The 12,860-nt window shown below is 45.2% G+C and overlaps 1 protein-coding gene across 1 annotated transcript in view; it reads right to left on the bottom strand.

The window, feature by feature from the left end:
- Window positions 1–340: 340 nt before the first annotated feature.
- Window positions 341–12,860, bottom strand: part of foxo6b (forkhead box O6 b) — a 45,203-nt gene continuing 32,683 nt past the window's right edge. Inside the window, exon 2 of the mRNA XM_004561032.5 lies at window positions 341–4,434. Within this exon, the coding sequence (XP_004561089.1) occupies window positions 2,731–4,434 (1,704 nt within the window). The 3' untranslated portion in view covers window positions 341–2,730. The remainder of the gene's footprint in view (window positions 4,435–12,860) is intronic.

The raw sequence follows: 12,860 nt of genomic DNA, 5'->3' as shown, positions 1-12,860 counted from the left end.
TTATTGAAAATAAAATAATCACCTAGAAATACCTCAAACATACTGAAGTATTTATAGCATTATAATTTCTGCTTTCTTTGCATAATTATTTGTTGACTTGATAATATTAATATTGCATTATTAGTATTAACATTGTTAATATTCACAGTTAGTCACTGAAATTTGATTTTCCTATATGAGTTCTGTTGGCATCATCAAAAATCTCCAGCCAGTGAATTACTCTTGATCTTATATGACTTTATATTTTATTTTTTTAATCTTGGAAAAGCATGAACACAAACTAGAACTAAACATGTAAAACTAGTCCAATCGAATCACAGAGACACAAAACAAAAAGGGTTGTATTTTTTATTTTACAGTCACCAGAAGAGCAGATACATCATTTTAGAAAAGAAATTGATATTTGCAAAAAAATTATAGTACAATTTTGTCAATATAGATTATGTACATAACGAAATGTCGTCAAACTGAAATAGCTTTCCACTTCTTCGTCATCAAGGAAACAGAGAAGTGAGGGGTCTGGTCCTCCGTAGACCCAGCTCCCTAACCAATAAATATAAACTGTATATATTATCTGGTGCACTCAGCCAGGCATAGACAACACCAGGGCAAGTTATTTCTCAATAATATTCCCTTAATCAGTTCTTGTACATCACTGTGATACACGCTCGCACACCCACGACAAGCTTGACACAATTGCACACAGGCCAGAGAACAAATTACAGTTGAATTACAACAATGGGCTATCTTAACTCCTGAAAAGGAATGAAAAAATCAAAAGAAATGTGCATGGAAATACCCGTCATTGTCCTTGATCACCAGGGAGAAGTGGCTTTCTGGTCAAAGCTCGCTGCAGCTAGCTGAGTAGCACTTGACATTTGGCCTGATTGAAACAGCCAATTCCAAGCTAGAAAATCTCTTACGGTCTTAGAGATCCTACCTCCTCATTCAGCTCTTTTCCTCCCTCTTAGCATCTCTTGATATCCATCTACCTTCCTTCCCTCTCTTGTCCCTATTCTCTCTATCTTGAAGGGGACAGTTGCCAGCACGAGGGCTGGCAATTGCCACCCTTTTCCTGTTTTCCCCACTGCGAACAAAGAAAATAAAATGCACACAAAAGCTCCTATCCACGCTGTACCGAAACAGGACAGACAACTGCACGATCACAGAACAAGCACAAGAAAAGACAACAGCAAAGTAAAGCTATGGCCGGGATGGGAGTCTTGTAAAGAGGATTCTTGAAGGACATAGCGAGCATACCGTTTGCCAGCCGCTCTACCTCGTCGCTGGGTACCACCTCTCAAAATACGCCCTGCTTGTGCTTTGTGGGAGGTGCAGAGAATTATGACTTTGTGCCAATGAGCGAATACACACACTTGCATAAATCATCCATCTTGTTTGGCGGTTAATTACTCTTGTTTACCCTCCGAGTAACCTCGGGATGGGGCGGCGTGATAGGAGGGAGCCTGGGAAGAAGAGATAGCGCCAAATAGTAATCTGCTGACGGTGTTCATCAGTGAGCAATTCACAGGAGTAAAAGCACATAGTGGGCTTGAACCTGGGTGTTAGTGAATTATACAAGGTTACCTGGGGTCTGAGGACAGCAGCTCCATCAACATGCTGGCCTGACCACACTTGCTCACTAAGGTATTCTCGGGTCAGTCGGTGAAGGTGCCACGCCGAGGCGATGAGGCACAGGCCAATCAGAGAGCCCCTAAGGATGCACAGCAGGCCGCGATCGTTGCTTATTTCATTATGGGGAAAGCTACATAAATCCACTAAATGGAGAAGAAGAGACACAGAGGGAATATTTGCATTTCTTCTCTCCTATCATCCCCCCTCAATGCCACCCCACCCCCGCCCTCAAAAATCACCCATTTCAATCCCTCGCCCATTTAGTGCAGAGTGAGTTTAATCATCACTTTTGCCAAAACACATTAAGCCAATGTGTCCAGAGTTGAAGAGAAAGGGGGAGGTTGAAAAACTATAGAGTGGCGCATTAGATTTGCAATAGTGATGCATCACTCTGGCATTACTTTGGAGATTAAAGAAGGGACGTTGCATTTCAGTGCTGAGCGTTGCCTAATGGACGCCTGTCCTCCTGTGCCGAGCCTGAAACGAAACACCGTTGTCCACCTGGAGAAGACGAGTCGCAATCACCCTGGAGTTCCCCTCTTCTATACCTGCAAATTCCCTCTTCTTCTAAAAACCTTTTTTCTTTAAACTTCAAAGCCTTCCCTTGACTTTTAACCCCCGATTTGAGAGCACCTCCACACTGAAGACATTTATGCAGCTGTTTGATCATGTCTCAAGTCAAGAACAACGCCTCCTTTAATACTGTAAAGTGGATTGCATACATTAAAGTTAAGCCAACACACAACATGACTTTGCCTGGGCTCTGTGTTACTTCTGTTGTATGAAAAGATGGATATAAAGTGCTTGGAAGCTTAGGGACAGGCAGAATGAGCTTGGGATTAGAGAATAAAAATATAAAAAATGAAAGGCGGGGGGGGGGGTTGCTTTAGCACTGTGCTAACTGGGGGCAGGTTCGATATGGCGACAGAAGGCTTTTAAGTAAGAGAAAGAGCACAACATCGGAGTGTGGGGAGTCCCCAGAAAACAAAATGATGATACAGAATCACAGTCAGTCAGTCCAAGGCTACAGCCAAACAGCAGCCCAGCCCAGGGAATGAGCTTTCTGGTCACGAGTCTGTATGTATGGGCGTAAGTTCACCCTGGCACCCAGCTCTGGTTGCTGTGTGAAGGTGGGGGGCATGCAAAAGCCCCTAGACTCATGCCCATCCCCATCCCCATCCCCACTCCCTGGGACAGAGAACCGTCAAAGTTGAAGTCCATGTTTTCTGTATTCATAAAATCACTGAGCAGGATAGAGTCCACATCACAGTCTAGACTATTAGGGACATTCTCCATCTCCAGGTCAGCAGCCATTCTACTCTGGGAGTTTTGAGGTTGGAAACCAGCATTCCCTGACTGGTGATTGTTGGGGTAGAACCCATGCCAGGAGTCAGTGATACCCTGATGGTGAGCTCCAGGGTAAGGCTGATGACGAGGGTGAGGTGCGGATGCCAGGCGGCAGGGGTCCTGGGGAACACCCATGAGGCCGGCAGGGTTCGGGGGCAGAGAAGGGGATGTTGGGAGGTGGGGACGGGGTCCATAGTGGTTAGAGGTCTTGAGACTGTAGGGCTGCAGGATGTCAGTGCTCACTCTCGGGGAAAGAGCCTGATGGTGAGGCCCGCTATGCATAGGGTTATGAGGGTTGTGGGGATTGTGGTTGTGCAGGTGACTCTGCGTGGAGTGAGGGTTGTGATCATGGCTAGGATTTACTTTACTGTGATTGTGATCATGACTCGAACCGTAGTCGTGAGCCGGGTGGGGCTTGTGACTGTGTGCGTAGTCGAGGCAGGCTTGGTGTTTGTGACCCTGATTGTGGTTCTGATGGTGAGTTGTGTTCTGGTCATGGTCATTGTGTAGACTTGCATTGCGAGCATGCTCTTGGCTGTGGTTCTGATTGTGGCTGCGATTCTGATTGTGGTTGTGCTGGCTGTGAATGCCATTGGTTCCCTGTGTCATTAATGTGTGTGGTTCCCGTCCTTGGCTCAGGACTGTGTCTTTGTTGCAATATCGAGGACCTCCAGTGAGCAAACTCTGCAGGGCATTGTTCTCTGAATAGCCCCTCACTGGGCGCTGAAAGCTGACTGGCTTGTTCTCCTGGATGGTCTCCATGGGAGTGTGGTGGCGCAGCATGCCCATAGAAGGCTGTCCGTACATTGGCGCACAGTAGGAGCCCTCTGCCTTGGGTCCAGGCACATAGGGATAACCATTGCATTTAATTTGTGGTGGCTGGGGGTAGCCACTCTCATCTAGACTGATAGCCCCAGTCAGGTCAGTCAGCTGAGGCAACTCCACCGTGGGACAGTGGCCTCCAGTGCCCAAGGCTGGGGAACGCGTGCTAGTGGGGCTTGGGTATATTCTTGGGGAAGCTGAATTGGAAAGCCCACCCTCCTCTGGTTCATCAGCCTCGGCCTCAGCTAGGATTGGAGATAGGCAGCCGCTCAACGTGGAGCCAGAAGATGACGTGCGGGAATGGAGGTCTGTCCAAGTATCATACTCCTCTCCACCTATGCCCACACCTCCTTTCGCCGCTGGACTGCCGTGCTCTGGGGAGCCTTGCATCGCTGGTCCAGCTCCCTGACCTTGTCCTCGTTGGAGCCCCATGGCCCCTGCTCTCTTCCGGCTGATGCGACCCTTCGTCTTCAGGTAGCGGGTGCCATTGTCTATAGATGCACGTCGCCTCGGTCCCTTTCCCATCTTCCCGCCTTCTGGGTTGAGCATCCACCAGGAACTCTTCCCCGTCCCTTCATTTTGCACCCGGATGAAGCGACTGTGCAGCGACAGATTGTGCCTGATAGAATTCTGCAACAAGAAAGAAAAATAGGAGAAAGGAAGAGAGAGAGAGAAGAAAATTGATAAATGTTAACACCCAAGGGAACATTTAGGGTTAAATAATCATTTCTTCAGAAAACAAAGTCATTTCGAATTATGGTTAAACTGTCGAGGCAGCACTGCAAGTGAGAAAAAAGATGGATAAAGAAAAAGCAGATGGAGGGGTGAGCAGAGAGGGCAGGGAAAGTGAAGGGCCAATCAATATCTCCCTTGACCTGCCTCTCCTCTCCACACGCGCTCAGTGAGTCATAATATGGACATGGGTGCAGCCTCTACATCAAACCATCACCAAGGTTACAGAAATGAATCACACAAGGCAACCCAATCACAGACAGCCCGTATCGATTGCAGGGCCTCCAAATATGAAAGCCTAAGATCCAGCCAGAGAAGAAGAGGGGGGAGGCGGGGGATTTGGCACGAGAAGCTGTGGAAGAGCACCAGAATAAAAAAAGAAACACTACAGAGGCCTGGAATAAGTTACAGTGGAAGTAAGTGGGAGGACGGGAGGGACCTGCTCATCTGACCTCTTTTAAAAATCATGGCACAATTAGCACGACTGTAGGTGACCACGGCAGACAGCTTTATAATGAAGTCCTTCTGCAAGTCGCTTGAAATGGAGACGGATGCAGTGACTGTGGGTGGGTGAGGAGCGCTGTGGGGTGGTGGGGGGGGGAGTATGCAATAAGCCTCTCCAGACCCTGTTTAAGTGTCTGAGTGATGGCTGTATAGTTAATCCAGAGCTCTGCAGCAGCATTTGAAACTGGTGCCAACCTGGAGTGAGTTGATGAGATCTAAGCCTGCCTAAAGGAGAGCTTAGCAGGGATACACATCATCTCAGCTGGCCAAGTAAGACTAAGTACAGCATGTTCATCCAAATCTTTCCGGCTTGTGTCATTATTCACACTCTTTCCAGTTTTCCTCGCCATTCTGCCCTCTCTTTCTTCCCTTTGGTTTTTTGGTCTTTTGGGAGCAACAATTCCTCCAAACATCTACCCCAATGCCCGCAATCACACACTTTTCTTTTTCCTCTCAGGAGATATCTATCTATTTCTGCCTTGTTTATTACCTGCACATAGCTCACAATCTCTGTCTCCTGATATCTCGAGCCATTCTCTATCTTCATTCACTCCCCGTCCCCTGTCCAATTTTCCTGCTCTCAGCCCCATTCATCTCCCTATCTGTGTCCCAGCCTCTCTAGATCCTGACAATGCTCATTTTCTCTCTCTCTTATTCTCTCTCTATCTATCCTCCCATCATCTCGCAAAACTTCGGCTACCACCTCTCCTCTATCATTCACTCACTCATTTATTCATACATGCATATATTCGCATGTAAAAGCAAATATCAACCAGAAACAAACCTAAGGCTAAACATTTCAGTGCTGCCTGTAGATTCAGCATATGTATAGCCCCTCACACACACACACACACACACACACACACACACACACACACACACACACACAGTTAACTGGCTGCAAATTGGACAGCACATTATGAAAAGCACAGCATCCAGAGTGGCAGGTAATGGGTTTCTCACAGGAAGAATTCAGGTTTATGTGAGTTTGGGATCAGTCTTGTATCCCACCTACTACTGTTTTCATTCATGCAGAAGAGCCCACCCATCCCCACGGCGTGACTCCTAACAGGTAATGTTTACCTATCCTCCACTCACATCACGCTGCCTTGACTAGACTCTCTTCACAGATGTGGAAATTTCCTACGAGAGCTGTATTTATGGTTTTTTCCTGCTGTTTCAAAGTGTTCTCTCCAAAACACCAGGTCAACAAAATTGCACAAGCTCAACATTTACCAAAGAAATAGAGCGACTGCACTCCTGCGCCGCAGCTCGCTATGGAGAGCAGACTTAATCAAAGCCAAATTGAACGATGACACCATGTGAAAGAGGCCACCAGTGGAGGCGACCCGCATCAGGTGATCTGAGAGCGGCACCCTGACAGGTTCCTCCGCAACATGACGGCTCCGGCTGAGCGTAGCCATGGCAACAGAGTAAACCTAAAGAGGCGTAGTGAAGAGAGGGGAGGTGATGGTAAGGAGGAGAAGTGGGGGGAGGAGGCTGATGCTGTTTGATGCTGCAGGCAACTCCAAACAGCCTTTTATCTGAGTCTGTCAGATTCCTGCTCCAATCCACCAGGGAGGCTCAATCACCAGTAGTCCCAAAGCCTCACTACCTGTACCAAGCTGTGATGTGTGTGTGTGTGTGTGTGTGTGTGTGTGTGTGTGTGTGTGTGTGTGTGTGTGTGTGTGTGTGTGTGTGTGCGCGCGCGTGCGGTGGGGGAGGGGCTTCTGAACACCTACAAGAGCAACAATTATGCCACAACAGCAGGCTGCTGTTCCCGTCCCTGCTTTTATAATGTGTACGTTCATGTGGCTGCTTACATATTATGATTCCTGACTGTCAGTCCTTCTGAAACAATAACAGCACAAAGAGTTAAATCCTGAAATTAACAATTATGTAAACTTACTTCAGCTTCTTGCACTGCACCACGCTGCCTGCATTTTCAAGTTTAGACTTGAGGAGACTTTTTTGTGTAATTCATCAAATGAAACCTCAAATAAAGAAGTGTGTATGTTCAGTTCATCAATAATTGCACACAGGATAATAGATAATAAAGTATCATGTTGATCTTTTGAAACAAAAGTCATTTTTTTTATTTTCAATCATCATTGTATTAGTTGCACAGAGCTGAAACTAAGGCTGTCCTGTAAATTATTTCCCCTAATGTGCAGCGGTGGTCTAATAGTGATAATTCAGCCGTATGACCACTCTGGAGTCTGCTGTTTGTCATGCTGTTGAAACGTGCAGCACTGATTCATTTATTGGTATTTATGTTTAAATCAGTGTGAGCTAAATAACTGAAGGACTTTTCTCAGCAGCATTTTGCAGGTAAAGGTGAATTTCCCTTTAATCTTTATAAAGTTTAACAGAAACTCTCATCATAAACGGGTGGTCTCATCCCACAAATTAGAACAATTTGAGATATGTTTTTAGCATGGTGTCAATTTAATTTCACTTTATCTATACAGCACCAAATCTCCTCAAAGCCCTTTATATTGTAAGGTAGACCCTACGATAATAGAGACAAACTCAACAAGCATTTTGGGTCCAAGAGACTTTAAATCCTCTCCTTTAGCAAAAAGAAGTACTGAAACTACTTGACACCAAAGGCTTCTGTCTCTGTGGGACTAGCTGTCCAATGTGTTTAGTGTCAGAAATGTCTTTGACCACACTACACTGGGACTTTGGACAGTCTGCAGGTTATAATGGTAATCACATCTCTATAGCTGGAGTGAAATCCTCAAGTGTACCCTTTGGCTAGAATAAAAAACAAGTAAAAATAGATTCCTAGGCTTATGTAGGCCATAGCTGTGTTTATATTAAGCTGCCAATAAGACTGATCTGATGCGGAGGAGCCCGCTCCCTTTGCTCTATGTCTCTGCCTTTCTGCTAATGCTGACGGAGATGGACTGCTGCAGAGAGAACAATAACTGAATCTGTCCTCATATCCACCCTGCTCCTCTACAGGGAATGCACTGCACTGTAGCACAGCTGTATGTTCTGCCTAAATACTGAGTGAGTCTGATCCTGGCACTTCTTTCACTGAGTCAGGGAATAGTCAGTCCAGTTGTTAGCTAATGGTCCATAGACACACAAATCTGTGCATACACAGATGTCCTGTTGTTTCCCCGTTAAAAACACATCGGGCTACAGTTCCAAACAAGTACTTCATATTTCTCTCTGTGAGATTAAAAGAGCTCAAATAGAATCGGAAAAAATCTTAGTTCAAACTTCACATACAGCATGAAAACATGAGGGGAACATGTGCTACAGATCAGAGACACGTTAGTCAGTGACTTTGGATCAGACTTGTTTTGTCCATTAATGTTTTGAAAAGTCCCGCCTACGATTTCTGTGACTGTTGTATTTAAGATGGAACGACAACAGACACAACTGAAGCAGAAGAAACTGATATGGCCTACCTTTGCTTCACAGTGCAAACCAAGCTTTAACAGTGCGTTTCCCATGATGCAACAGTAGCATCAAAATCAAAAGCTGACCTACAGAGGACATTATACATCTGTTTAAACAGGCTGAGCAGAGCATCCCATTCTGAACAAATCAAACTGGAACTGCTGCTTGGCTTCCACAGTGAGCATGCAGACGATGTCATCCCTGCAGTCTGTTTAAGTCTAGTGCAATAGATCAGATGATGCTCTCAGACTGCAGTAGGTCATGTCATGCTGCTGCTGTTTTGTCTGCTATGCACCTACATTTTTTCCTGCAAATAGCATTTTGAAAGCTCAGAAAGCATGTGTCCTCTTCAGCTGCATGCCGACAAACTCCCTTTCAGAAAAGCAATAACAGAGCAATGGCTAATTTTCTTGATTATTATTATTTTCAACCCCCTTGTCCTTTTTCATTCTGGGTGAGCTAGCTAACACTAATTACATGTATTGCAAATTATCCAGTTTGTGTTGCGTAGCAACGCAAATGACTCAACCCATTCTGCTCTTTTCCCTCTTGTTGCCTTTCTAATATTTCTATCAATGAAGCTATACGTGCGTATAGAGAAAAGCCTTGTGTGTTAGCTCTGTGGAACAGAAAGTAGCAGCACACAAAAAACAAACACGGTTTCCACATATTTAAACATCTCTTTGCACTTTAACTCTGTCCGTGCTTTAGATCTGTTATTAAAAGCCAACCCACCAGCATTTGTGGTTTGCTAGTGTGGCACATTAAACGAGGCCTCTCAGCATTACTGTCATTCAAATGGATGCTGACTCCTTCATTAAACTGCGTTGTTTTTGATGATGAACAGGCGTCAGAGACAAAGCTGTCCCTAATTTACAGTTCTGATTTGTAAAGTAGAAAAGCTGGTGATGTGGACTCTCCACTTTGCTTTTGCACCTTTATATTTTATATATATATTTTTGATGTTGTTCTCATTGTTTTAAATCAAACTTCATATAAAAAAAGTGTTAATATGGTCCGACAAAGTCAGGAAAAGACACCAGAAGAACAGAAGAGAGCAAAATGAGAAGCAAAGTGATGCAATCCATCTGTAAGACACGCAGGCGATTTGTGTCTCTTTTCTCACTCGGTCTTGCTCATAAGTTGGAGCGAGGGAAACCTTTTACATGTCTGCTCCCCAGGGCCTGTTATTTCATTATCTGGCTACAATTGTTATTATTATCTTCAATCTACTGTAATTTTTTTATTTTTCCTCTTCTCGTTTTCCTCTCGTGTGTCGTCCTTTTGTTCGGTCGTCCTCTCTGTGAAGCGCTGCTGCGTTTTGTAAAGGTGCTATAAATTGAGCTCGGCCGAATCAACAACAACATTAGATGCCACACATGTAAACACCACCATACGTACGGTGTTTCACAACTCGTTCGCCTCGCCTTGCGTGGGCACAGACTTGCACAAGGCGCCCCCACCCCACTCTAAACTGGCAATCATACTTAATCCCTCTCCAGCCTGAGTAATCCCTAACAATCCAGGGCTAATCCTGGTTAATTCTGGGCACTCCTCAGCTGGGTTTCACCCTGAAACCACAGAGACAGGGTGGGGATTGGTCGGATCATGGCGACTGAGGGTGGGCGCACCATTGATAGACATAATTGGTCAGACGGTTATTGGGAGTCGAGAAAAACAAGCACAGGTTTTCGCGGGTCTTCCAAACACATCCGGATTGACCCTGTGCTATTTGTCCTGGTAGAAAACATGTTTTTCTCCAGAGCCCGCGTTAGCGTCTCCCTGCTAATAAAAGTCTGTGCTGGTTATTTGCCTGCTACTGAAACGTGAGCCGTGTGTGATTTAACACAAGTACCACAGGCAGCACATACAGTATGAGCCATTCCTCTGCTATAAAAGGCTTCTGAGAAGTCATTAGCCTCTATTCAATCAGCTCTACCTACCGAAGCTCCTAGCTCAATTCTTCTTAGTGGCTATTGATCCTGATTCCATAATGAAGCACTTAAGACGCCTTGATCAAGCTGCTCCTTAATCTAGCGTTAAGGAGATTGAGACCTTTTCACCCCGTGTCTCAGACAGACTTATTACTCTGGCGCACGGGTACAGTGGCAGCCTCGGGTTGGTCTCTTTTAAGCCCCGTTGGTGCAGCGTAGGCAGTGCGAGCACTTTTACTCTCTGCCACTTTGAAAAGTGTCAATATTCCCAAAGCCAAGAGTGTTAATGAAGCAATGTGTCGGTGACAGGGGAAAAACAAGGAGGCCTTTGCTGTTTGCAGGCTCGACCGTGTGCAGGATGTGAACCGTGGGTATGCGCGTGACAGCAAAGAGGAAACTGATTTACCTTCAGCTGCGGCGAGACGAGGGAACACGGACGAGTCCAGCTTCTGGACGTTTTTGCTTTTACCTCGCCGTCCTCGCAGGACAGAACGCATCTTGAAGAGGATTCAACAGAACGTCATGCAGTGGATTTGATAGTCCACACATTTTAAGAAGCCCACCTCTAATTTATAATGCATTCCACAGCGCATTCAAGCAGACTGTTGCATTTTGCATTTCATGCAGTGTCCCATTAGATGTGGTCCAGCAGTGGATTGTTCTACGCGCCGTGTTGAAAAGTAGCAGGACTAGGCAAAGCCGCTTGCTCAACCATTATTTATTAATCCATTTCACACAGCCAGGAGTCATTATGCACGGTCCTGTCAATGGGTATCTCTCTATGCCGCGCATTTATTTGATAATAAGCAGGAGTGGGGAAAAAGATAAAAGCACAGACTGCGTTCATTGTGAAGCGTTTTCTGCAGGCGGGGAGACTTAAATGAGAGCAGCCAGGCTCTGTGTAGGAATGGGTCTTGTGTGCTAAGCCTGTCTGGAGGCAATCGATGGAAATTAGTCAACGCTAAAGATTCACTTCCTGTGACTGATGTCACGGGCTGTGCTTGTCTCTTTGAAGGGAAATAAAGAAGTGGGAGGCTGAGGGATTAATGGGGTTGGAGAAGGTGTGAGCAAGCTGAGTTTGGGTGGGAGCTAAGCTGGGAAAAAAGATGCCATTCTTCTCTCTCTTTTCTTGACTGCAGGTGTAGCATCCAGTCGAACTGAGAAGGCCAGAACTGATGGTTGTTGAATGACCTTTATTATTCCTTGCCGTGTATCAGACAACGAACCAACGTAAGAGCTAGACAAACAAATAAAACAATTACCATATTATTCATGTAACAGCATCTTAACCGCTCATTACGCTGGTCTAACCGTTTTCTATTAAACTATATAATACATATTATGCATTTCAGATTGCTCAAATTAAATCATATACATTACAAACCTTGTTCCCCTGTCGACTGTAGCTAGAACCATTCGTTTTCGTACAATTTAACTATATCCCTCTCTCCCTTTTCTCCGTTAGCATTAATTTTTCACCTTCTTCCGTCTTTCTGCACATCAAGCCGTTTACCGTTAAAACATTCACTTCCGGTCCCACAGGAAGTTACCAAAACAAAAGCACAAACGTTACATTACGTGAATGTGGGCCAGCTTTACACATCCGCCGCTACACTCCCACCAAATTATTTGCTGTCACAAACAAATAAAACACAAATAATTTCTAAACAGGTAACTTAACAATGATAATACCTTTGTATATGCAACAACAAATTCTCATCGCATTTTAACTGCTTAGTGCATCTTGTTTTTCACAACTTTCCAGCAGTAGAACCAACTTATGAACTGGGCGTTCCACTGTAGACATCTTATGCAAACGTTCACCCTTTTTACTAAGGTTTCTGTCTGCAAAGGTTACTTTGACCTTTCTCACAAGTCCATCTTCGTCTGTTATGGTGTCCACAACCCTACCAAGTCTCCATTGGGATCGTGGCAGTATTTCTTCCTTGTCCATCACTATGTCACCTACTTGCATATTCCTTTTAACAACATGCCATCTCTGCCGGACCCTGATGTTGTGCAGATATTCTCCCTTCCATCTGCTCCAAAATTGCTCCGTTAGGTATTGCACCTGACGCCATTGCTTCCGGGCGTACAGATCCTCTTTAACAAACTGTCCTGGAGGAGGCAAGGCTGTTGTGGTCTTCATAGTGAGGAGATGATTTGGAGTTATTGGTTTCAAACTGTTTGGATCATTGAGATTGTCTGTCGTCAATGGGCGGCTGTTTACTATTGCAGCTGCTTCATAGAGAAAGGTTCTGAGCGATGAATCGGTGAGTCGTCTCTTTGCGAGAGCGAGTGTGGCGTTGAGGACGTTTCTCACAGTCCGAATTTGTCGTTCCCATACTCCACCTGCGTGGCTAGCATGGGGTGTGTTAAACACGAATTCACATTGTTTCTCAGATAGAAAGATAGACACTGAAAAACTGACAATTTCATTCAGTGCTGCACACAGTTCATTTTTGGCAC

Source organism: Maylandia zebra, linkage group LG22 (assembly GCF_041146795.1).
Source record: "Maylandia zebra isolate NMK-2024a linkage group LG22, Mzebra_GT3a, whole genome shotgun sequence".
In the NCBI taxonomy this organism is placed as follows: Eukaryota; Metazoa; Chordata; class Actinopteri; order Cichliformes; family Cichlidae; genus Maylandia; species Maylandia zebra.
Note: the sequence above shows the minus strand (reverse complement) of the source record. Positions and strands in the feature narration are given on the sequence as shown.